This window comes from Pseudochaenichthys georgianus, chromosome 16, assembly GCF_902827115.2.
Source record: "Pseudochaenichthys georgianus chromosome 16, fPseGeo1.2, whole genome shotgun sequence".
Classification (NCBI taxonomy): Eukaryota; Metazoa; Chordata; class Actinopteri; order Perciformes; family Channichthyidae; genus Pseudochaenichthys; species Pseudochaenichthys georgianus.
This window is the reverse complement of record NC_047518.2, coordinates 42,590,402-42,618,039: the sequence shown is the minus strand read 5'-3', so window position 1 is coordinate 42,618,039 and position 27,638 is coordinate 42,590,402. Positions and strand designations below refer to the sequence as shown.

Genomic DNA, 27,638 nt, shown 5'->3' with positions numbered 1-27,638 from the left:
ATTTTTAATCTTAATTGTTTTGTCCTGCTTCTTATATTTCTCTTCATTTTTTGGACTCCAGAATCGCAGCCACACCTTTGTTCTCCTCCGCGTGCAACATACCTGCACGGAGGATTGCTATAGCAACAGGTTGCCAGTAGCGACGGGGTACCACCACCACCACCACCACCACATCCCTGCCTGTGTCTGCGGGGATGCGCGGCGCGTCAGGAGCAGCGGAGAGAGAAAACACCAGTGGGTGAGGCTCAGGCAGCAGAACCAGAAACATCACAACTGCGAGGCTCTTTTTTTATGTTCTGCTTCTGTCATGCACTGAGGAGCCCTGCGGTTTCTTGCAAAGCTCGTGCGTTGTTGAAAACATACACGTCGACTCGCGCAGGATGGAGAGCTGAAGGAGATCCCCGAGCTCCCCTGATAACAGCAGGTTAGTGTTGACACTCACTCGGCCACCTGCAGCTGAGACTCTCTCCGTCCCCTCCACCCGGGACCGTTTGCACCCCGAAAATGTGGGCATTTTACGCACGAGAGAGGAGACACATGAAGTCTTTGGATGCGTTTTGATGCACGTGTTGTGTGGAGAGGAGTCCGGCTGCAGGAGGCTCGTGCACCGGCTCTCTGTCATGATAATCTGCCGGTTTAACACAAGTTTCACACGGGAAATATTCCCCTTTTAATACGTTTTATTTAAATGGCGGCTCTTGATTTTGTCCTGAGGCTGCGGGTGTGTCTACCTTTGACAGTGGATGGAAGAAGCAACACAAAGAATCAGTATGAGGATATGTTCTTACAGCACTCTTCCTTTATTTAAACATTTATTACATGCGTATTGTTGCATGAATGACGGCTTATGTCAATTATTAATGTTTAGGCTATCCCCTTTTCTGATCATGTTCTTGCAATACTTGCATCATAAATACATGTTTTAGTTATAATCTAAATTATTAAGGCGAGATGCCCCGGGCAAAAAACAGATTCATGTGCACCTGTCCATTTTGAAATTTAGACTATTCTGTTTTCGTTTAGACAAGTAATAAGAAAACACCTAAAATACACATTGAGGTGTTTATTTTACCTTGTCAAATTTCTAAATGCACCGACATAAGAAACTGTCTCATTTGTGTATTTAAACATAGATTTTACACATGTTATTGTAGGATAACCAATCATCTGAAGTGTCATATACTGATATATATTAGTCAAAGTAATACTCTTGAAAAATGTACAATATTTAACTTTAAAGGCTCAATATTAGTTTTTTTGAAGCCATGAAGCTTGACTTCCGTACAGTAAGATATACCTTTACCTTTTGTTCATATATCATTGATTTATGACATATGTATTCCTTAAAACACGGCGGAAATTGATTTTTTGTTTCTTCTCATTGACGGCTGTTGACGGTGTGTTCTGATGTATGGAGAGATACGAAGAGATATCCAATTTCCTCTTTGGACACCTTTGACTTCTTATAAGTCAACACAATGAAATTCATTTTCACTTTCCTGATATGTATGCAAATTAAGACTTATTAAATAAGACGGAGGCTCTTTTGCATATTTAAACATGACCTTTCAGAAAACTTTGATATTAAACAAAGTACCTTAAAGGTGGGGTAGGTAAGTTTCAGAAACCGGCTCGAGATACACTGTTTGTTATATTCCATGGAATGCTCTTAACATCCCGATAGCAATGAATATCTGAAGTGCTTTGACAAAAAATCCATTAAAAAATGTCATCTGTAGAAGCCGTAATACTGTAAAAAGTACAACCTACATGGCCTACCTGCCTGTCAGCCTTCCATCGGGGCACAAACGTATCGAGCTGGTTTACCTACCCCACGGTACATTTGAGAAACCGGCTCGAGATCGCTAGAATTTGGAAATACACAACCGGAGAAAATCTGCTACTTCCTCACAGAGCCCCTCCTCCTCCAACACACACGGACGCGCACAAGACCAATGAGGGCACGAGATAAGTTTGTGCACAGATGGACGGCTGACAGGCAGGTAGGCCATCCAGTTACTTTAGCCGGGCCGGCTCAGATGATTGGTCGAGCTTTTTACAGTACTACGGCTTCTACAGATGACATATTTAATGTATTTTTTGTCAAAGCATTTCAGATATTCATTGCTATCGGGATGTTCAGAGCATTCCATGGAATATAACAAAAAGTGTTTCTAAAGTGAATTGCCTACCCTACCTTTAATATATGCTAAATTATTTGGATTATACCACATGTACTAATACTCTTAATTATAAAATAAATACAAGTCTACAAAGGTTTTTCTAATTGAAAGTCTTCCTGTTTCAATGTGTTTCTGATTAAAATACAGAGATACACCTTTGTTGATTCCCAGCAGGTACATCTTGTTACTGCAGAACACAAGGACAGAAATGAATACAGAGAATGATTGAAAGTAACAGGAATACATTCAAAAGAGGTATAAAAAGAGCTGCCAAATCTAAAGAAGGAAAAATCGAGACGAGTTTCAACAGCATTTGAAGATTGTAGACTTTAAAGTGACTGGGGTGTGATTGAACGTTATTCTGCACCAGGCTATATGACATGAATAAGTAATGTGAGTGCACTGCATTGATATTAGTGCAACATAGCCTATTAACATAATATGATAATATTGGGTATGAGATATATGAGGTGGAGTATACCTGCAATGATACATTTTTTAGTCCATGTTCAGGATAACAATCGCCAACTTTTTTCATAATTGAGTACATTTTCAGGGAAAGATATCAGAAAATACCATCATTGGCCTCACACGTACACAGATGTCCTTTCTTTGTTACATATCACAGTAAAATAAACGTCTGTCTGTTTGAAACTGACAAAACACGATACTTAAGGACATCACCTTGGAAGAAGAAAAAAGGGATGGACACTTTTCTCCTTTTTCTGACATTTACCAAACGTTGAATCTGGAAAGTATGAAAAATAGTTGTTCTCATCCTCCTTATAGTTGTATAGTATAACATGGTACATATTGTATAATGATATTACTTGGTATAAGTCAAGGCTGTGGTACTTGAGTCGTGTCGGAGTTGCTATTATGGGCCAGAAATCTACTTGTAAATTAGCTACATCTGCAATTGTATAGCTTCATTACATCGAGCCAGTTAATTACTATCATTCCTGCATTAACGGAACTGAGCTGTTATTGAGCTGTGTGGCCGTAGAGCAGAGGAATAGCACTGCAGGCTCTATTGTATAAGTAGAGTACAGAAACATAACAGAGTATATATACATATGGTATAACATGGTGTTTGATATAATATGTAGTACAGCAATATGACTTGGTATAAGTCAAGGTTTTAGTACTTTAAGAGGACATACTATGCTTATTTTCAGGGTCATATCAGTATGTAGTGGCTCTACTTTAAAGAGTCCTCTCCTGCTGATGTTCAAGTGTATATCAGTATGTAGTGTCTCTACTTTAAAGAGTCCTCTCCTGCTGATGTTCAGGTGTATATCAGTATGTAGTGTCTCTACTTTAAAGAGTCCTCTCCTGCTGATGTTCAGGTGTATATCAGTATGTGGTGTCTCTACTTTAAAGAGTCCTCTCCTGCTGATGTTCAGGTGTATATCAGTATATAGTGTCTCTACTTTAAAGAGTCCTCTCCTGCTGATGTTCAGGTGTATATCAGTATGTAGTGTCCCTACTTTAAAGAGTCCTCTCCTGCTGATGTTCAGGTATATATCAGTATGTAGTGTCCCTACTTTAAAGAGTCCTCTCCTGCTGATGTTCAGGTGTATATCAGTATGTAGTGTCCCTACTTTAAAGAGTCCTCTCCTGCTGATGGTCAGGTGTATATCAGTGTGTAGTGTCTCTACTTTAAAGAGTCCTCTCCTGCTGATGTTCAGCTGTATATCAGTATGTAGTGTCCCTACTTTAAAGAGTCCTCTCCTGCTGATGTTCACGTGTATATCAGTATGTAGTGTCCCTACTTTAAAGAGTCCTCTCCTGCTGATGTTCACGTGTATATCAGTATGTAGTGTCCCTACTTTAAAGAGTCCTCTCCTGCTGATGTTCAGGTGTATATCAGTATGTAGTGTCTCTACTTTAAAGAGTCCTCTCCTGCTGATGTTCAGGTGTATATCAGTATGTAGTGTCTCTACTTTAAAGAGTCCTCTCCTGCTGATGTTCAGGTGTATATCAGTATGTAGTGTCTCTACTTTAAAGAGTCCTCTCCTGCTGATGTTCAGGTGTATATCAGTATGTAGTGTCCCTACTTTAAAGAGTCCTCTCCTGCTGATGGTCAGGTGTATATCAGTATGTAGTGTCCCTACTTTAAAGAGTCCTCTCCTGCTGATGTTCACGTGTATATCAGTATGTAGTGTCCCTACTTTAAAGAGTCCTCTCCTGCTGATGTTCAGGTGTATATCAGTATGTAGTGTCTCTACTTTAAAGAGTCCTCTCCTGCTGATGTTCAGGTGTATATCAGTATGTAGTGTCTCTACTTTAAAGAGTCCTCTCCTGCTGATGTTCAGGTGTATATCAGTATGTAGTGTCCCTACTTTAAAGAGTCCTCTCCTGCTGATGGTCAGGTGTATATCAGTATGTAGTGTCCCTACTTTAAAGAGTCCTCTCCTGCTGATGTTCAGCTGTATATCAGTATGTAGTGTCCCTACTTTAAAGAGTCCTCTCCTGCTGATGTTCAGCTGTATATCAGTATTTAGTGTCCCTACTTTAAAGAGTCCTCTCCTGCTGATGTTCAGGTGTATATCAGTATGTAGTGTCCCTACTTTAAAGAGTCCTCTCCTGCTGATGTTCAGGTGTATATCAGTATGTAGTGTCTCTACTTTAAAGAGTCCTCTCCTGCTGATGTTCAGGTGTATATCAGTATGTAGTGTCTCTACTTTAAAGAGTCCTCTCCTGCTGATGTTCAGGTGTATATCAGTATGTAGTGTCTCTACTTTAAAGAGTCCTCTCCTGCTGATGTTCAGGTGTATATCAGTATGTAGTGTCCCTACTTTAAAGAGTCCTCTCCTGCTGATGTTCAGGTGTATATCAGTATGTAGTGTCTCTACTTTAAAGAGTCCTCTCCTGCTGATGTTCAGGTGTATATCAGTATGTAGTGTCCCTACTTTAAAGAGTCCTCTCCTGCTGATGTTCAGGTGTATATCAGTATGTAGTGTCTCTACTTTAAAGAGTCCTCTCCTGCTGATGTCGTGCAGGTTTTTTAGACTCCAGGCCCGCGGTCCAGACGCGGCCCGCGAGACAGTTTCTCATGGCCCCGTTGTTGATATCCTGTAATAGTGTTAATCTGGCCCGCGCGTTTACGTTCGCACTTTCAAATTTTCATTTAATTTTTGGATTGATCCCGCTGCTGGCAGGGAACTGCTGCACGCAGTTCCCTCGCCCCTCCCCCCTCCGAGGGAACTCCGCCACGTCAATCAAATGCGTGCAGCGAGTGATCCAAAAGTGACACAGAGTGGAAGGAGAATATATCGCCCAGTCATGTCTACATCAAAACTTTCAGGAAAAAGAGAAGTCGATGATGACCACAGAAGATTTCAGGAGAAGTGGGAGACTGAATATTTTTTTGTCGAGTAGCCTACAGGGGAAACGCAACGTGCCTTATATGCACAGAGAAAATCGCTGTATACAAGGAGTATAACGTCAAACGTCACTACTCAACTAAACATGCAGAGTATGCAGAATACCTGGGAGACGAGAGAGAAAAGAGTCACAGAGCTAAAAAAATGTCTATGAAAGCAACAAAATCTCTTCAAGAAAGGAAGCAATGAGGCTGATTTAGCAGTCGAAGCTAGCTATGTGGTGAGCGAGATGATTGCTAAGGCGGGAAAGCCGTTTATGGAAGGCGAGTTTGTAAAAAAGTGCATGTTGCAGGCTGCAAGTATAGTCTGTCTGGAAAAGAAGGGACAGAGCGCATTTCTCACTTATCAAGTGACGATCAGCTGTGCGACAAAGCCAAACTTTTCCGTGCCTACTCTGTGGCTCTTGATGAGAGCACGGACATCACTGACACCGCTCAGCTCGCAATGTATGTCCGTGGTGTTGATGACAAGTTTGAAGTGACAGAGGAGTTGCTTACAGTGAAACCAATGCATGGCCAGACCACCGCTCCGGAGATATTCCAGCAGCAACTGTGTGATGCCATTGCGGATATTGATCTGCCATGGAAGAGGTTTCTTGGAATTACGACCGACGGAGCGCCATCAATGACAGCGAGGAAAGATGGGCTGGTGGCACTTGTTCAAAGAAAACTGGAGGAGGAGGGTGTGGAGGAGGCTATTGCTCTGCACTGCATTATCCATCAGCAGGCCCTTTGCAGCAAATGCTTGAAGTTTGACAATGTGATGTCTGTCGTTGTGAAATGCATCAACCATATCAGATCCAGGGGCTTAAAGCACCGCCAGTTCCGTGCTTTTTTGGAGGAAATTGAGTCAGAATATGAGGCTCTACTTCACAGAGGTTGGCTCAGCAGGGCACACGTCCTGAAGAGGTCTTTTGAGTTGAGAACAGAACTGAAAGTGCAGTTCTTTGATAACTCAGCGAGACATTTATATTGTGTAATGATTGACGACAAGCTGGAAAAGGAAGTCCAATAATTCCCCTAAACCTTTTCATTTCACCCACTCTCATGCACTCTGAATTCACCATTAGTCATAGCCATTACCCACAGACACACAGACACACAGACACACTCACACACACACACACACACACACACACACACACACACACACACACACACACACACACACACACACACACACACAGGCAGACAGACACACACACACAGACATACACAAATTATGTCCGTTTCCCACTCACCTCCTGTCAGTGTTACTCTCGGTGTCTGACATGTCACTGATGGTGTGCAGTTGGGACTAAAATAACTTGTGCTTCTATAAAAAGCGGTTAACTTTCCAACAATCAGACGTAGTATCTGTGTTTCTGTGTTTCTGTCACATCTGGAGGCTATTTCGGATCTTCAGAGACAAGCTATTTTTCCTAAGATGTAGCCATGGCCGTATCCACCATTGAGGTCACCGAGGTCCGGACTTCGGTCATTTTTGTAGAGCTGTGTATTTAACTAAACTTGTGAAATAATTGCACTAAAGGGGTTCTTTGTAGTACTTCCATTTACTGACGATGGGGGCGCTGCATAACTACGTAGCCTCGATTAAAGCAAACAGAAGAAGACGACATGTATCAACCGTATCAACAAACCTGGTTCAGCTCTTACCTGACAGACCGTAGCTTTTTAGTGCAGCTAGGTGCCTTCTCCTCTGCCAAAGCCCCTCTTACCTGTGGGGTCCCCCAAGGCTCAATTCTGGGCCCCATCCTCTTTTTACTGTACATACTGCCCCTAGGTTCAATTCTCACGAAACACAATATGCCCTTCCACTGCTACGCGGACGATGTACAGATCTATCTTCCTCTCAAAGCAAATGTCAACTCACTACAGCAGTTGATGGACTGCTTAACAGAGTTCAAATCCTGGCTGAGCAAAAACTTCCTCAACCTCAAGGAGAGCAAGACCGAGGTCATCTTTTTTGGACCCCAACCTCCAGCCTCTCCGGTTGATATTCTGGGCTCCCTATGTAAAAACATCCTCCCCTCTGTCATGAACCTTGGAGTGACCTTCAATAGCACTTTTAAATTCGACTAGCAAGTCAGCACCGTAGTAAAATCCTGCTCTTTTAAAATAAGACTATTGGCCAAAACCAAGTCGTATTTATCTTTTAAAGACCTGGAAAGCGTTATTAACGCCTTTGTGACCTCAAGACTGGACCATTGTAACGCTCTGTATGTGGGTATGGACCAGGCATCAATTAAACGCCTGCAGCTAGTCCAAAACGCAGCTGCACGTCTCCTGACTGGCCACAAAAAGCGTGACCACATCACCCCAATTCTGGCCTCACTACACTGGCTTCCAGTCCGGTTCAGAATTGATTTTAAAATCCTTTTATTTGTATTTAAAGCACTAAATGGGTTGGCTCCGGCCTATATAGCTGAACTCCTCCAGCGCTACACCCCAGGCAGAGCCTTAAGATCTGCTGACCAGCTGCTGCTGGTGGTGTCTAAGACCAGGCTCAAAACCCGAGGGCACCGAGCCTTCGCAGCAGCCGGCCCCAGGCTCTGGAACACTCTTCCCCTCCATGTGAAGACACACTACTTCTCTCTGGCCTTCTAGTTAGAGTGGGGTTACGACTCCTGACTGTTCCATGTGTTGTTTTTATCTGTTGTGATTTATTGTGATGTAATGTGTTTTTATGTGTTTAATTTACATGTACAGCACTTTGGCTCGACCAACATCGTTTTTAAATGTGCTCTACAAATAAAATTTGATTTGATTTGATTTGAAACCACCGCAGCCCGGACTTGTACCGGAGCAGCGGAGGAGTGATGAGGTATCTAGAGATCTGAGTCCAGCGGCTGCTTGTGCTCCTGCTCATCAGGACATCATATGAGCAGCAGATCCTGTGTGAGCGCTCTACGTTAGTCAGTGGACGTCCGACAACATGCACACTAACTTATATTGCAGCTATAGGCTATACTTTGGTTTACATTGCGTGAATAAACTAGCTAGAGAGCGAAAGTTAATTACATTCATCCAATGTCAGAAGGATTACCTTTTGACAAACGTTGTAATGCTTTTCTTTCATTTCAATTTGAGTAAAACATTGAAGATATAACATTGTGTTGTTTTCTTTTACACTGACTCAGATATAATGGAAAGATTACGTCAGTCGAAGCTCAGCGTTGGTTAGAGAGAGACAGGACAGGCAGAGAGAAAGAGAGAGAGAGAGAGAGACAGTGATGGAAGTCAGGGAGGAACTGCACAGTCACACAGAAGAATGTAGGCTTAATAACCCCATCTATCTATCTATGTATCTATCTATCTATCTATCTATCTATCTATCTATCTATCTATCTATCTATCTATGTATCTATGTATCTATGTATCTATCTATCTATCTATCTATCTATCTATCTATGTATCTATGTATCTATGTATCTATCTATCTATCTATCTATCTATCTATCTATCTATCTATGTATCTATCTATCTATCTATCTATCTATCTATCTATCTATCCATCTATGTATCTATGTATCTATGTATCTATCTATCTATCTATCTATGTATCTATGTATCTATCTATCTATCTATCTATCCATCTATCTATCTATCTATCTATGTATCTATGTATCTATCTATCTATCTATCTATCTATCTATGTATCTATGTATCTATGTATCTATCTATCTATCTATGTATCTATGTATCTATCTATCTATCTATCTATCTATCTATCTATGTATCTATCTATCTATCTATCTATCTATCTATCTATCTATCTATCTATGTATCTATACATCTATAACAATAGTCTTCATTTACAATAGGCATAATTGTAAAACAACATACATCTATTGCAGTTATGATGTCATAATAACATACAATTGTATAAAACACAATTTGCGTACATCTTTGTTCTCTTTTGAGAATCAAACAAAACAGATTTAAAGTAAAAAAAATAATGCAAACAAACAAGTGAAATGAACTAAATGGCTGAATTGCTTTAAACTCACTGGCAGGAGCGACAAGTGAGGAGGAGCAAACATTTAACAATGAGGGAGAGGTTGAACAAAGAGAAAGGGTAGAGGACAGAGAGAGTAAAGAACAGGAAGAGGGCAGAGAGAGTAAAGAACAGGAAGAGGACAGAGAGAGTAAAGAACAGGAAGAGGGCAGAGAGAGTAAAGGAGATGGACGAGTGGCTGCAGGTTATGGAAAGGAGAGAGACATGGAAAGTGAATGTTGACTCTTCAGCACGTCCAGATCATTAATAGTAACAATCAACTGATTCTTATTTATTACACTTTCAAAAATAATTTACATTGTCAGCCCACTGACATGATTTGAAATCAATTAGGGCCGGGACTTTAACGCGTTAATTAAGATTAATTAATTACACAAAAATGTACGCGTTAAAAAAATTAACGCATTTTAATCGCACTTTAATCGCACTTATTTTTGCACAGCGGAACGTTTCTCACTGGATGAGTTTCAGGCGTACCGATTATACTGGAGCACCAACTAACGTTCATGACTTCAGCATGGGACTTCAAACAACAACAAACCACGGTGAACAATAGTCAAACATGAACGAACAAGCTGATGAGACCGCTTTGGTCGGCCCCGTGGATGGGACATTTTGTTTTAAAAAACGGACGGATGGAAGCGTCGATAAGAGCACGGTTGTGTGCAAATTATGCAAAAAAGAATTTGCATATCACCGCAGCACATCAAGCCTAAAGTATCACCTAAATGCAAAGCATGTAGCAGCTAGCATGTAGCAGCTAGCATGTAGCAGCTAGCATGTAGCAGCTAGCATGTAGCAGCTAGCATGTATCAGCTAGCATGTAGCAGCTAGCATGTAGCAGCTAGCATGTAGCAGCTAGCATGTAGCAGCTAGCGTGGACGTTAGCCCGACTCCGAGTGCAAGGAACCACACCCTGACCCAACCCACACTCAACCAGATGACTGGTTTCAGGGCCAGGATAAGTCAGTCCACGTCTGAGAGAATAACCAGCTCCCTGGCTCACTGGACTGCACCCGACTGTAGACCACCTGGAGTAACATCCATGTGGAAATTGCTTCTCACTGTTCTCAGGTCAAATATGTATATTTGATTAAAAATGCGATTAATTTCGATTAATTAATTACAAAGCCTCTAATTAATTAGATTAATTTTTGTAATCGAGTCCCGGCTCTAAAATCAATATGTTATCCAATGTGTGACCCCCCACAGGACTTAAAAAGCACCTAACTAGATCATGAAAATCCCCCGAACCCCCCTAACATGTTTGGACCTCGGTATTTAGGAAATCCTGGATACGGCCCTGGATGTAGCTGCTGATGATCAAAGAACATATAACAGACGGATTAAAGGACCTTCTTCGAATGGCGGAGACTTTTCCTTCAAACGTGAATATTTATTTCTAAAGTCGTCGGTAGTAGCTTAAATAGCGTAGCTTTGAAGGAGAGCGATGAGAGTCATCGTGGAGCTGCTGATGATGTAAATGTTGGGGGTCTTTGAAGTGCGTTATATAAGCATATTGGCCATGTAATACTCAGCGAACCTCTTTGGAGGACAAGATTATGATTAGACAGCTGATGGAACTGCAGCGGGAAAAGAAAAACCGCCCGTTCCTTATCGTTCCCCAAAGTAAGGGCGATGAATCACGGCTGTGAAACATCATTTCTCTGGGTTTTAAGTGTGATGGATTACATGCTTCTGATCTGCAAAGCAAGGGTAAAGTCGTCTCTCTCCGTCTCCGTCTCCGTCTCTGTCTCTGTCCTCCTGAGAGTGGCCTGCAGAGCTTTCATTGTATTTCTTCGGGCAGAAAGAGACAGCTCTCCTGACCGAATGTCACATAACATCCCCCCCCCCCCTCCTCACATCCCAAGACAGCTCTTCATGCTTACAGGAGCGTGACCGAGACACACAACACAGAAACAAGATGTTAGTTCTGGCAATGCAAATCTTTCTAAGAGGCAATTTAAAAAATGGTGATAATAATAATAATAAATGATATTTATATAGCGAGTTTCAAGGCACCCAAGGTCGCTGTACATGGTGGACAAACAAAACAAACAGACAATCAACGGGAAAACCAAAGAAATAAATAAAGGAAGCCGGGGGACGAAAAAAGGGCTCGGGCCCGAAGGCCGGGTGAACAGGTGTGTTTTTAGTGATGACTTGAAGACGTCCAGGGAGGCAGCATTACGGATCTCGGCAGGAAGTGCATTCCAGAGGGTGGGGGCCGCAGCACTGAACGCCCTGTCGGCAACAGTTCGGAGGCGAGAGCGGGGGATGGAGAGCAGGCCCGTGTCTGAGGACCGCAGACTCCGAGAAGGGGTGTAGGGATGGAGGAGGTCCGATAGGTACTGGGGGGCGAGGGAATGGAGGGACTTGTACGTGAGGATGAGTGTTTTGTATTGAATCCGGGACTTGACCGGCAGCCCGTGGAGGTGGATGAGGGCGTGGCACCATGTCACCCCCAATGATGATAGTGATCTAATAAATCTGTGAATGATTGGAAGAGAAGAGCCTGTTTAGGGAAGTTGTTAGCGTACGAGTAAAGCCTATTCCGCAGTGTTTTATTTCCTTCATTCCAGCTGTTTCCTTTCTGTTTATAGCGTTTTATTTGACAGCAAAGCTCCTAAGATGTTGGGACGCAGCAGCATGTTTACAGAAACCATTCCGAGATAGAAAAGAGAAAAATGGAGAAAGGATAAATCATTTTACAGAGCAGTTCTTTCTAACCTCATGCACCTGCTGCAAGTATGTCCATGCACAGTTTCTCAATACAATAGACAATTGTATAGAACGTGTGTTTACTGTTGCTTCACATCAGTGTTTCCCTGACAGCCACAACGTTACATTACATCTCACTTGATAGACGCTTTTATCCAAAGCGACTTACACACTCAGTACTGTGGGCAATCCCCACAGGAGAAATATGGGGTGAAGAGTCTCAGGGACACAACGACATGCTGACTGCAGTGGGTTTTTTTTTAAAAAAAATTATATATTTATTTGACAGGGACAGTGCACATTAATTGACATTTCTGTAAATGCGCCAGAGTTAGCCAACAGGCTATTTTCCGTCTGTAGTCCCTGGACAGATGTTAAAAGTCATCCTAAAAACAAAAATTCACTTCAAAAAATAACAGGTAAATACAATCAGTAAAACAACATTCAACAGAGATACTTATATTATGATAAAAGCATATATAAAAACATAAAAACTAAACTAAAATACAAGCATATATAAAAACATAAAAACTAAACTAAAATACAAGCATATACATAAAAACTAAACTAAAATACAAAGTCACAAAGCAGACAGATACAGGTCAAGGCATATACACAGAGCGTTGTCATGTACAGACTGTGTCAGTGTTGACAGAGCTGACTTTCCACTAACCATGTTTTCAAGTTAGATTTAAATAAACTGCAGGTGTTTTGTTCTCTAATCTTTACTGGGATTGAGTTCCACTGTTGTGCAGCTTTAAAAGAAAAAGAAGATTGGCGGAATGAACTCTTCCTTAATGGAACAACGCAGTCTCCTCTTGTTGCAGCTCTTGTTGCCCTAGTTACAGGTGTGGTGATAAAATGTCTGAGCGGAGGTGAGGTAAGGCCGTGTATTATGTTGTACATTTGCATATCTCATTACATTTTCCCAGCTCAACAAGTTATATTTTGTGAGTATTGGGCAATGATGAGAATAAACTGACTTCTTATCTACTATTTTAAGTTTGAACCTGTGATCCGAACACCAACGCACAACCCACTGCGCCACGCGCCTCCCCACAACAATGAATGTGTGCAGGAGAAACAGGATAGAAAAGTTCACATCCTGTCAATCCTTCAGATGTTCCTTTGCCTTTTCCATCATATTGATGTGTGCGTCATTTACCATATCTCACTCAAACAAGCAATCGATGTCAGTTTCACAAGTAGATATTTTAAGCAACAGTTAAGAAAACTTATTTTTGCATCTGACTGCATATTCACGGAACCATGCAATTACGTTGGGGAACAAATAGGATTTATGTCCACAGAAATAACACACCAAGATAATAACTATCTGTCTGTGACCATGACTCAGGTTTAAATGAACAATTTGTTCTGCATTCTACAAAACATGTCAAACCGGGCTGCAGTAATAGCTGTTGTCAATAAACTCCCATTTGACAGAAACAATTGGAGAGAAGATGAATCATTCTACAGCGCTAGTTTCTCTCTAACCTCCTGTACTGAAAATATGTGCATGAACATTTTCTCAATACAATAGGCAAGGCAAGGCAAGTTTATTTATATAGCACTTTTCAACACAAGGCAATTCAAAGTGCTTTACAGAACAATACAATAGACAATTGTTTACTGTTGCTTCATATCAATGTTTCCCCGACAGCCACGCACAAAACAAATCTGTGCAGATCAAATAAACAAGAAAGAGAAGAAGGTAAACCTGCTTCTGCCACTTCTCCTTCTGTCAATTATTCAGATGTTTATAGTCTTTGCTTTAACCCTTAGAGTGACTACACTCTTCCATAAGTGGGTCTAAAAGGACCCGTATTAGAATAATATGGGTTTTTATGCCATTTTTGTCATTTTGGCTAAGATAATATTTAGTTTTATATTTTGGTTCACACTAGAAATATTTTATATTTAATTTTTCACTATTTAGAATTTTAGACATTTTTTTTACATTTTGAAAAAACGTTTTGAACATATCGATGCAAAGATCTCCGCTATTCTGAGACCCTCACAGTATTCCAGTCCCTTTTCAAAACTCATCTCTTCTCCTCTTGTCTACTCATAGCCCCCCCATCAATCCGTGCCGGTTGATCAAGTTTGATAGTCCCATACCCCCCACCCTAACCTTCCCTTAGATTGTAAAGCGATTTTGAGTCCTTGAAACGCCCTAAACAAATATAATGTATTATGATTATTATTATACTGACAGGTTTCAGATCTTGCTGTGTGAAATAATCTTCCTGAGAGGTGTCACTTGTGATGTAGTCAGTGTGGTCCACAGTGAATGTATTCCTGACAGCAACAGGTGATTAGAATCAAAGGTTCCCATAGAAAATGCATGCGGGTCATTTTTGACCCACTTATGGAAGCTTGGGGTAGAAATACAAAAACTACAATTTCTTAACATTTAAATGTGAATGGCATGATATCCAAAACATGTTTTTTGAGGAATAGCTGGAATATGAAATGATAAAAAAAAGTAATTACAAAGATACTTCAAGAAAACCACCTCACCGGGTCCAAAAAGACCCACTTATGCATCTAAGGGTTGAATGGTTGTGTTGGATTATTCATCAGGTCTTGGGCGTTTTAGAAAGAAATCAAATGAAACACGCGACCGATCATGTGCTCCCACGTAGACATAACTTAATTTGAAAGTGACAACAAGCTAAAAGGTTGTGGAAACTTCAGATAATTGCCTCTGACTGCTCATGCTTGGAGCTATGCAATTACGTTGGGGAACAAATAGGAGTAATATCCACAGCTACAGAAATAACACACACCATAAAATCCCCTTTTGCAGAAATAACAATCTGTGCCGACTTACGTGACTCAGGTTTAAATAAACCATTTGTTCTGCAGTGCTTTGTAGTCTCGTTTGGCAATAAACTCCCATTTTGAAGGGATAACAAATGGAGAATGGTTCAATCATTTTACAGAGATACTTTCTTTCTAACCTCACGCACAAATATGTGCATACATATTTGAAAAGGCATTTGTTTACTTCAACTTCACATTCAGATGATTTGGTTTAGTCAGTTTCCCTGACAGCAACAAAACATAAATCTGTGCAGTCGTGATAAAATAAACAGGATAAATAAAGCTGGAAAAACCTGTTTCTGTAACCTAACTTTATAAATTATTCAGATGTTACATTATTATGACATGTCACTTGTTAGACGACATGCTGACTGCAGTGGGGTTTGAACCTCTGACCCCAACACCAACGCACAACCCACTGCACCACACGCCTCCTCCATGTTACTCTAATCTAAGCCTTTTTAAATCGTATTAATGTCTCAGGCTTTTAGAACATAATTCTAATAAACAAGCACGTTGACATCACTTGATTTTGAAGTAATCACAAGCTAAAAAGTAAAAACTTTAGATAATTGCATCTGACAATGAAATTGGGAAACAAATAGGATGCTTGTCCAAAGCTACAGATATAACACACAAAAGATTCCCTGCATAAAGAAAGCAATCTGTCTGAGAAGACCCACATCTCTACGGTTTAAATAAACCATTTGTTCTGTAGTGCTCCTCTATTGTACAAAAGAATTGTAAAAATGGTAAAGCTGGCTCGCAGCAATCTTTCTGAGAGTTTGCTCATCAGAGGAAAAGAAACAAAACGATGAGCAGTCCTTGTGGCTGTTTTTCTTTTGGATGCATTTGCCTCTCTTTATAGAACAGACAAGCCAACGGTGCTCTCCAGATTTAATGTGATGGGCTTCTTCTTGCCAGAACAAATGATCCAGACAGAAAGCTGCTTCATGGTCAAAATAATTCATGAGTAAATTGTGTCCAATGCTAACAAGTGTGCACCTGTGGGTTCTCTGCTGTGGGAGTAATTACCGTCAGCCCCTACTCTGTTGTGCTGAGACTTAACCAAAGTGTATTCGATTTGACATCTGCAAGGTATGTGCTTAGAATAGAAGTTGTTGTTGTTCTTTTCTCCTGTTTGCCCTCTGAGAGTAGCGAACCTGATCCAGCCCAAGGCCATTTCAGACCTCATTAACCTGGCGGGGGCCCCAATGAAAACAAGCTATTAGGCCCCTGTTCATTTTCAATCCAATTAAAAGACTTAAATCAATGTAAGCCTGTCTCTCAGAACTGTCCATCTTCCTTACTCATACTGTGGCTCTCAGACCCATTGATTCCCGAAGAGAGATTTTAGAAATTGCAAATATTTGTTTCAAAAAACTCCCCGAGGTTCAAACTGAGGTATATAATGCATTTCTTGGGGACTTCCAGCGTTTGGCCCCTCCACTGCAGGGATTCTCAAACTTTTGTAACTTATTATCCACTTCTGATTGTTTAAAAGTTTTCCAGGACTAAAAATGGCATGAGAAAAAAAGGAGAGAATATAAATTGGACTGTAAATAAGCCGTTGTCAGCTGTAATGACCAAAATAAATGTTCAGCGAGTCATTTCTAGAGCGGTAATAACTGAAGTTTGGTGGGAGCATCCTCCCCCTGTAACTTTTAGTACATATCCACAGTGTTAGGTAAGGTATGCTCCTCTCAAAGCAGAAAGGGTTTCTTGCTACGAGCTAGCATCAACCATAGCTAGCTTTCAAATAGAGTAGCGCAGTGATGACGTATTTTTGTAAGCTAACCCGGAAATTAGCATCGCAGGGGGTCCATAGACAACAAGTAATGGGGTTTCCCTTATTGGATTTTGGTATATTACAGAAAATAAGCTTTTTGGAAAACACACATTTACGTGTTTTGTTCAGCAGGATAATCTTTACATATTAACAACACATGAAGCTTAACTGAAGCGTAAATGCAATCGCAGGAGTAAAAGGGTGTTGGCTATAAAGGAACTTGATCACGGTCGCATGACTTCATTTTACCATCGCTAAGCTAAAGGAGGCTAATGTTTGGCGTCATGACGTTTATTCAATTATCAATCAATCAATGTTTATTTATATAGCCCAATATCACAAATGTTACATTTGTCTAAGTGGACTTCACAGTTTGTACAGAATATCAGTATGACAATACGACACCCTCTGTCCTCAGACCCTCACATCGTGAGAAAACCCACAGTTTAAAGGGAACATGGGAGAAACCTCAGGGAGAGCAACAGAGGAGGGATCCCTCTCCCAGGACGGACAGACGTGCAATAGATGCCGTGTGTACATTTAAAAGATAATACATCTGCAACATAGGAAGTCCAAATGTTTGGAAATTCATGTCTATAATAAGAAGATGAATCCATGAGGATATCCATCCAGGACTTATGATCCAGGACCACAGCAACAGGATTAGCCATGACTCCGGATCCCGGCGTAGATAGACACCAAAAGAGAGACATGTGGGGAAGCTGGGTTAATCGGAACATGAGAGTACACAGGTACAGACAGAGAGAAGGAAGAAGTAAGATGTCCCCCGACAAACTAAGCCTATATCAGCAAAACTAGGGGCTGAATCTAATCAGCCCTAACTATAAGCTTTATCAAAAAGGAAGGTCTTAAGCGCACTCTTAAAAGCGGATAGGGTGTCTGCCGCCCGAACACAAACTGGAAGCTGATTCCACAAATGTGGAGCTTGATAAGAAAAGGCTCTGGCTCCCATTGTACTTTTAGAGACTCTAGGAACAACCAACAACCCTGCATTCTTGGAACGCAATGCCCTAGTAGGACAGTAGGGTATAATGAGTTCTTTAAGGTAAGATGACGCCTGCCCATTAAGGGCTTTGTAGGCGAGAAGAAGAATTTTAAATTCCATCCTGTGTTCTATATCCCTTTTCCTAACTCTGGTTAGTACACGAGCTGCAGCATTTTGAATCAGCTGAAGCGTCTTGACAGACTTCTTGGTACTCCCTGATAATAAGGAGTTACAATAATCCAGCCTTGAAGTAACAAATGCATGGACTAGTTTCTCTGCATCGTTTTGAGGCAAGATATGCCTGATTTTTGCAATGTTACGTAGATGGAAGTAGGCGGTTCTTGAAATTGATTTTATGTGGGCGTTAAAGGATAAATCCTGATCAAATATAACACCAAGATTCCTTACAGTCTCACTGGAGGCTAAATTAATGCCATTCATAGTTAGTATATCTTTAGATAATTTGTTTCGTAGATTCTTTGGGCCAAGTACAACAACTTCAGTTTTGGTCGTGTTTCAAATCAAAAAGTTTAAGGTCATCCACGTTTTTAAGTCCTTAAGGCAGTCTTGAATTGTATTTAGATGATTAATTTCATCAGGCTTGATTGATAAATATAGTTGAGTATCATCCGCATAACAATGAAAGTTTACAGAATGATTCCTTATAATATTGCCTAATGGAAGCATATATAATGTGAACAAAATAGGTCCGAGCACTGAGCCCTGTGGCACTCCATGGCTAACTTTGGTTTGCGTGGAAGATTCATCGTTAACACGTACAAACTGAGAACGTTCAGATAGATAGGACCTAAACCAGCCTAAAGCAGTTCCCTGTATGCCAACTAAGTGCTCTAGTCTTTGCAATAGGATATCATGGTCGATAGTATCAAATGCAGCACTGAGATCGAGCAAAACAAGAGTAGAGACAAGTCCCTTGTCAGAGGCTATTAGAATATCATTTGTGACTTTAACCAGAGCTGTCTCTGTGCTATGATGTGTTCTAAAGCCAGACTGAACATCTTCAAATAAATCATTGTTTTTTAAGTAATCACACAACTGTTTTGCGACCGCTTTCTCAAGAATTTTTGAGAGGAACGGAAGATTAGAAATAGGTCTATAGTTGGCTAAAACCTCTGGATCGAGGTTGTGCTTTTTAAGAAGCGGTTTTATCACTGCTACTTTGAATGATTGTGGAACATAGCCTGATAATAAAGACATATTCATAATATTTAATAAAGAAGTGCTAATTAATGGAAAAACTTCCTTCAACAGCTTAGTTGGAATTGGGTCTAACATGCACGTTGATGGTTTAGAAGAGAGAATCATTGAATTTAATTGTTCAAGGTTAATGGCTGAAAAGCATTCTAGTTTACTATCTAGTGTAATATTAGAACTTACGTTTCCGGGAGCTGTTGATAACACTATACTGGTCAAAGGCAAGAGGTCATTAATTTTGTTTCTAAGAGTAACAATTGTATCGTTAAAAAAGCACATAAAATCATAACTACTGAGTGCTATGGGAATAGAAGGCTCAATGGAGCTGTGGCTCTCTGTCAGCCTGGCTACAGTGCTGAAAAGAAATCTTTAGTTTAGTGGAACGCCATATCCTTTCAAGTTGTCTCGACTTTTGCTTTATTTTGCGGGTTTCGGCATTATGCCATGGAGCTAATCTATGTTGTTTTATTTTCTTCTTTTTCAAAGGAGCAACAGAGTCTAATTTTATTCGCAACGCATCTGTAGCACTATCAACAACATGATCAATTTGGGGTGGTGTACATTTTGTATAAGTTTCCTCCCTTACATGCAGACATGCTATCGAGTTAAGTATTGGTGGAATCTCTTCCTTAAATTTGGCTATAGCACTAACAGATAGGTTTCTGCTGCAAGAGCTTTTGACTAATGCTTTGTAGTCTAGTAACAGTACTTCAAAAGTTACTAAGAAACCTGCTGTACATCTTTTAAATGATGAATCTCACCTTTCCCTTATGGGGAAAACTCGCAAAATCTGGCTAACAGGCTTGACTGCAGCTAAAAAGATTATAGTCCAACGTTGAAACCTCCTCACGATATTTCAAGTTCTCACTGGCTTCAGAGTTTTTTGAACATTTCTTACCTTGAACTGTCCTCTGCGAGAATCAACAATGCAAAAGCTGATACAATTTTAATGTGGACAGTCTAGATCTGATATCTAACTTAAAGGAGCTCCTGACCAAATAAGAATGCTATCCCTGTGGGGATATTGTTGCCCCGGTGGTTGGTGGAGGGGGGGGGGGGGTGGGCGATGGAGTGGGTGGGGGGTCGGCTATGGAGTGGGTGGGTAGGTGGGTGGGATGTAGGATAGAGGGATGGGATTGAATTAATCCAAAATGTTGTGCAACCTGAATTGTCTTCTGTACTGTGTTGTCAATTCAAGATGTTGCAATAAAAAATGTATGATAAAAAATAAAAAGTTACTAAGAAATGGTCGGATAAAGCAGGATTATGCGGTTCGACTAATAGTTGCTCAATTTCAATACCATAAGTCAGAACAAGGTCAAGAGTGTGATTATAGCAGTGGGTTGGTTTATTTACACTCTGACAGAAACCAACAGAATCTAATATAGAGTTAAATGCAACAGTAAGGCTATTTTATCATCGTCAACATGAATATTAAAGTCACCTACGATAATTACTTTGTCTGTTTTAAGAACCAAAGTTGATAAAAACTCAGAGAATTCTGATAAGAATTCTGAATAAGGACCTGGTGCACGATACACTGTAACAAATAAGATTGGCTGCAAAGTTTTCCAGGTCGGATGCGTAAGAGTAAAAACGAGGCTTTCAAAGGAGGTATAATTTAATTTTGGTTTAGTATTGATAAGTAAACTTGAGTTAATGATGGCTGCAACTCCACCTCCTCGGCCCGTGCCTCGAGCAATATTGACATGGCTGGGTGGAGTGGCCTCATTTATGCTGACATATTCTTCATGTCTCAACCAAGTTTCAGTGAGACAGCATATATCAATATTATAATCTGATATTAAATCATTTACCAATATTGCTTTAGATGCTAGAGATCTTATGTTTAAGAGACCACATTTAATCTTCCTGTTTTGTTGCACTGTAGTAGTTGTTACATTTACTTTTATTAGGTTATTATGTATGACACCTCTATTAGGTTTTACCTTAAATTGTCCTTGGGCAGACACACACACCGCTAATATTGGGTATGTTATTGGGTTCGGGATTCCTATGGATGACTGCCTAGGAGAGAGCGCAGAGAAGCGTGTAAGACTGCGACTCTGCCTCCTGGTCTCAACTCCAGTTTGTCATGGATTACGTCCACAAAGCCCTGAAATGTTTGCCGAAATGAGATCTGCACCTTCCAAAGTAGGATGAATGCCGTCTCTCTTAATCAGACCAGGTTTTCCGCAGAAGGCTGTCCAATTATTTACGAAGCCCACATTGTTGGCTGGGCACCACCAAGACAACCAGCGCTGAAATGATGGCATGCGGCTATACATGTCGTCATTGATCAGATTTGGGAGGGGTTACTATTTAGTCACTTGTTAGCAACCGCTGTTTTATGAAACATAAGCCGCGTTCACACTGCGGTACTTTTCCCACAAAGGTTCATGCGAACTTAGTTCATGCGAACTCTTTAGTTCGCATGAAGCCTTCCGAGTAAATCGCCAGAACGCCGACACCTCCTCATCTTCACCGCTCCCATGTTTTATTTTGTGTTGCCATAAGTTAGTCTCTCTGCGTTTCTGCGCTGGGCTAATGCTAATGCTAATAATGCTAATGCGAGGATAATAAAATGGCGGCTTCACAAAACTTTTTGGGAGTTTTACGGGGCATGGTTTGCAATCCGCCCAGCCAATCAGAAATATAGCTCTTTCTCAAAAAAGAGCCGCTCGAAAGTCCCTGCTCTCTAGCAGGGACTTTCGAGGGGGTAAAAAGGTTCGCATTAACTACTTTTAGTACCGGCTCTTTTTGGTGTGAACGCGATCATGAACTAAGTTCGCATGAACCTTTGTGGGAAAAGTACCGCAGTGTGAACGCGGCTAAAGAAGCTTCGGACATTCAACAGTGGACGTATATTATGTCATAGAACAAAATGTGAAAATCTTTTCGGCTTGTGTTAACCATAGAACCTTATTTCAGGTTTCTAACTAAAAACACTTTTTTTTAAACGTTGACTTCGAGACGAGGAAACCAGAAGTGATTAAATGCTGAGTCATTTCAGCGTTTTAGGACTCATTCCTGCACCACTCGTTAGTCTTTTGACTGAGTTAATGTTGTGATGACTTTCTCTTGCTCTAAGACCGTCCATTTTCCTGCCAGCAGCACAAAGTGGGGTATCCAATGGCTGCTTGAGACCCCCTTTGTTATCACACACATCTTTAAACTTCTTTCATATCTCATCTACACACATGCAAAGCTTTGTGACTCCTAATCAGGCAGGGAGACACAACACACACACACACACACACACACACACACACACACACACACACACACACACACCATGTATACATCACTTCAGGGGACTTAACATTGACTTACTTGCATTTCCTGGAGACTTATCCTAACCTTTACCCTAACCAAGTCTTCACCCTAAAATTAATGATCCCCCTTATGGGGACCTCCATTTGTTTGCACACACACACACACACACACACACACACACACACACACACACACACACACACACACACACACACACACACACACACCTTCATAATGCCTATTTTAAGGTTCATTTGGCCATTAAAATGCGTTTTGATCTCATTTTATGCGAGTAATGAGTTTTTATTTCTGATTATTTGTGCAGTACATGTACATGATGTTTAGTTTGCTAGTTATGACGAAGATTACTTCATGAATGTGTACACATGGTTGCTAACGTTTTTTTGGTGGAAATGTGTTTTTTCACAGCAAAGTCTCCCTCTGTACTTGGACTTATTGGGAGAATCTAAAGGCAAGAACATCCCAAATATTCATTTAGGTCTTTATTGTAGACCTTTAGTGTTGCCGTCTGTGAGGAAAATAAATGGGGCTCAGAGCCTCGTATTTTTTAAATCTTTTTTTCCTTCTAATTTGTTATTCTTTTCAAAATAACACGCTGTTATTTACTCACCAATAACACACAATTATCCTTGCTTTTATTTATTGGTTTTTTAATTTTGAAATTCAGTTCCTGACGAACACCAAAAAAGACCGAGATTATGGAATTAAACTAATAAATAAAAGCAAGGATAATTGTGTGTTATTGGTGAGTAAATAACAGTGTGTTATTTTGCATGCCTCGTTCCTGTATCCTTGTCTGAAAGCACATACTTGGGACTGTTTAAAGCTGAATGGTGCCACTGGAAATGGGTTTCACAGCAATATAATTAATTGGAGTCCTGATTGTAAATGTAAGACCTGCGTGCTGTGGTTTAATGAAGCCAGCTACACATCTACTTCCAGTGGTGCTTCCAATAAATGTTGCATAACTAAAACTCCCAGAGCCAATTCAAAGCCCCTGAGCTGCAGGAATACGAGGCCAAAAGAGTCCCCTGGGATTCCTATTTTATTACCCAGCGGGCTTTTTGCCTGGAGGTTCAAAGATGAACTCATCTGGCCTGAGTTTGTTTTGTCCCCCCTCTTCTTTTTTAAGAGTTCAAGACTTTGCTTTCAGTTTTTAACAATCACATTAAATTGATATATCTGTTTGCTGTCAGAGGACACCAGAATAACCCGTGTGTGTTTGGATTGTCTCGCAGAAAAAAGTGGTCTAAAGGCCAAAGATTCACCAGGGAAGTCTTAAAACAGGTTTGAATATTCTTATTCTGGGAATTGAAAAGAAAAGTGGTTTAAAGGTCAAAGATGGGTTCGGTAAGAGTGAAATAGCTAAATGTGTTGTCTGGGGAAGCAAATGGGTGAAAGAAAAGGATGGAAGGAATATAAAAGGTTAGAAAACTGTCAAAGGAACCGTCATTTCACGGGAAGACTCGGGGTAGAGGAATGTGAGAATCTGGTTAGGGGTATTGTCAAATATCTGGATCAAACCAGAAACCTGCAGGTCCGCTGAAACTCTGAATACTGTTCAATCCAGGCTGAAGACTTTCTTTTTGCCGCTACTTTTAATTGAACTATTCACATCTCACTCTGCACTGTGTTACTCGTGTTTTATTATCTTTGCTTTTTAATGTTTCTAATGTGTTTTATGCACTTTGAATTGCCTTGTGTTGAAAAGTGCTATATGAATAAACTTGCCTTGCCTTGCCTTGCAGGTCTGATCCTCTGAACCCCATCTTCAATTCCTAAATCTTTACACACCCGGAAAAAGAGCTGGAGCCGAGACGATCAAGCATGGATGTGCCGCGGATGGCTGAAGGCCTCTTCAGCAGCACGCTGTCCTCGTCAGGCGGCGGACATCACGTGTCCTCCTACCTGACGCTGGAGCAGAAGGCGGCCTTCATCTTCGTGCTGCTGCTCTTCATATTCCTGGCGCTGCTCATCGTGCGCTGCTTCCGCATCCTGCTGGACCCGTACCGCAGCATGCCCTCGTCCAACTGGACTGACCACACCGAGAAGGACACGTTCGATTACCGCATCGTCTAACAAGTGCGCAGTATATATATATATTAGAACAATAAAAGACTGAACAAATGACTGCTAATTCACCAGGATAAACGAAACCCGTCACTGGAAACTTTGGCTGAAAAGATGGTGGATTGACGTTGAAAACGACCGCTAACAGCTTCTCCCTGCCAAATCAGAAAATTCTCCACCACAAGAAGACAACCAAGGATTATGCTCCGAATTATCGATCAAACCTTCAGTCCAGGCGATGCACCGGAGCGAGTTACGGCCACTTCCTTCCCCTGGCATCAGCTCTCCTGTGGACTACCTCTTCCACCTCCATCTTGGCGCTTGGAAGACTTTCCGCACATCTCACACAGGGTCAAATATCTTTTGAGGTCCAAGCCAGTTGAAGAGTGTTTACTTATCTGTAAACCTTTAGATTTGTATTGATAATGTAGACAATCGGTGTTTTAAATAGTTGGTGAGAAAAACAAGCTAATCGTTGAGGTCTGTTAGTTTTAACGTATTTTATTTCGTGGACGGACACGGGCGGTCCCAAAGACTTTGTACGACTGATATTATTCAAGCGAAGAGGAATTTATTGCCTTGTGTCTTCGTAAGATATTCTGTGCTGGTTGTTACCTTCTAGACGGCGAGGAAAGGTCGGTATCAACGTCTTAAAGCAGGTTAAATAATCACAAAGAAGGAAACTGTGTGGAAAAGTTCTCCCTTTAATGTCAAAGGTTTGGACAGATACTTGTTCAGTGTGTGCGATAAAACAAACAAATTGTCCTTTAAAATCGTGCGGGACTCTTCGGTGTCCCCGTCTTTTATATGTCAACAACCAAAAGAGGTATTGAGGAAAACAAAGTTTACTCTGCCGTACCGTGTGCCTAATTTGAAGCAAGATTGACATTTTAGGAAAGAGAATGGAAATGGGTTTTTGTCTTTTAATGTCTTTTCTTTGGTTTAGTGCCCAAACCTAAACAGCATTTCACTGCCTGAGGTGTATTGACAGTTGGTATGTCAGATCTGATGGTGAAGATGACGATGCATTTTCACATCAAACCCTTTAAGAAGTGACACTGAGGCTCTTTCGTTGGGCAATTTTTCAACTGTGCGCCTTATAGTGTAGATTGTTTACAGTATCGTAGGTGGCGGAGATGCTGGAATCAGCCAATCACTGATGCGACTGTGTCTTTGCACTTCACGGAGATGTCATACAACCCGCTAAAAAATAAGAAAAAATAAACCAGCCCTGCTCTGTCGCTCCAGTCGGGACAGGAAGTGAACTCTGACCCTTTCAACGGCGTGTGATGTTCTTGTGATCTGCTGTGGCCTTTTCCTACCTGTCGCAGATGTGATGGGATATTGTGCTGAGGTGATGTGCCCCCTCCCCTGCATGTGTTTCTCGCTCTCTTCGTGCATGATAACTGGTGAAGTGCTTTAATCCTGATGTTGTAGCTGTGGGTCAGTTTTCTCAAGCAGCTATTTTTTCTCGTCTGTATACTGCAGCCTTTTTCTTTCGATCTGTTTTTCGCCCGGGGCCACCGTTTCCTTTTTTCTAATAAAAATGATCAGAGTTCACAACTGCCTTTTGAATGTGTTTTATTTCCTGAGCTTCATTCACAAGGCGTTAAAAGTGGCAGGTGTTGAAGACAAACCAAAAATGGTTCTTCCAAGCCCACCCGGCCATTTTGAAGGCGGACGTGGACTCCTGAGGCGCCTTACATTCTTTCACCATTTTATCAGCGACTGGCAGCGGTAGCCGGCAGGTGTCTGGATGGGATTTCTGTGAACCCAGACACTCTCGCTTCACACACACACACACACACACACACACACACACACACACACACACACACACACACACACACACACACACACACCCACACACACACACAGACACACACACACACACACACACACACCGAGACACACACACACACACACACACACACACACACACACACACACACACACACACACACACACACACACACACACACGTCTCCGGGCCCAGGCTGCTCTTTGAGCCGAGACCCCCAGACAGCATGCAGAATAACAATCTTCTCTCTGACGCTGAATACGTTGCTATTTGCAATCATCCTCTGCACACCTCTGATCATTAAAGGTGGGGTAGGTAAGTTTCAGAAACCGGCTCGAGATACACTTTTTGTTATATTCCATGGAATGCTCTTAACTATGGAAGCCCATTTCCGCCACTTGAAAAAAATAAAATCCCCATGAAAAGTCATAATTATGAGATAAGAAGTGCGCATGCGCTGCAGTGGCGCTGTCTTCAAAGGTCCCTTCATCACCTTGCTGCTCTCCACCATGCAAACAGCATCTAGTCCTAAATAAGGTAACTGTTACAGGTGACTTCTGTAAATGTTAGATGTTACATATAGCCTATATTGCAGCTAAACTACAACAATGCAGTTCATAGCTTTGACATTACCTGTTATGAATATAATATATATGCCTATAGTTTTGTGGTAACGTTCACGCCACTAATGACAATAGTGTAGGCATACTGCTGCTGTGAGTTGCTCTAACTCTAAACCGTGAACGTTACCACACAACTATAGGCATATATATTATATTCATAACAGGTAATGTCAAAGCTATGAACTGCATTGTTGTAGTTTAGCTGCAATATAGGCTATATGTAACATCTAACATTTACAAAGTCACCTGTAATAGTTACCTTATTTAGGACTAGATGCTGTTTGCATGGTGGAGAGCAGCAAGGTGATGAAGGGACCTTTGAAGACAGCGCCACTGCAGCGCATGCACACTTCTTATCTCATAATTATGACTTTTTATCTCATTATTATGACTTTTTATCTCATAATTTCGACTTTCTTATCTCATAATTATGACTTTTCATGGGGATTTTATTTTTTTCAAGTGGCGGAAATGGGCTTCCATACTTAACATCCCGATAGCAATGAATATCGTAAGTGCTTTGACAAAAAATCCATAAAAAAAATTCATCTGTAGAAGCCGTAATACTGTAAAAAGTACAACCAATTGGATGGCCTCCCTGCCTGTCAGCCTCCCATCGGGGCACAAACTTGTCTCGTGCCCTCATTGGTCATGTGCGCGTTCGTGTGTGTTGGAGGAGGGGCTCTGTAAGGAAGTGG

The 27,638-nt window shown here is 41.1% G+C and overlaps 1 protein-coding gene across 1 annotated transcript; it reads left to right on the top strand.

The window, feature by feature from the left end:
* The first annotated feature begins 223 nt into the window (after positions 1-223).
* On the top strand, positions 224-26,079 carry LOC117460805 (cortexin-3). Its single transcript, XM_034102381.2, has 2 exons — positions 224-424; positions 24,195-26,079. The coding sequence occupies exon 2, from the start codon at positions 24,274-24,276 to the stop codon at positions 24,523-24,525; it is 252 nt and encodes an 83-aa protein (XP_033958272.1). The 5' UTR covers positions 224-424; positions 24,195-24,273; the 3' UTR covers positions 24,526-26,079.
* The last annotated feature ends 1,559 nt before the right edge of the window (positions 26,080-27,638 follow it).

Bases quoted from the DNA above. Each gene is read 5' to 3' on its own strand.
- LOC117460805 (XM_034102381.2), top strand. From the start codon at position 24,274: ATGGATGTGCCGCGGATGGCTGAAGGCCTCTTCAGCAGCACGCTGTCC.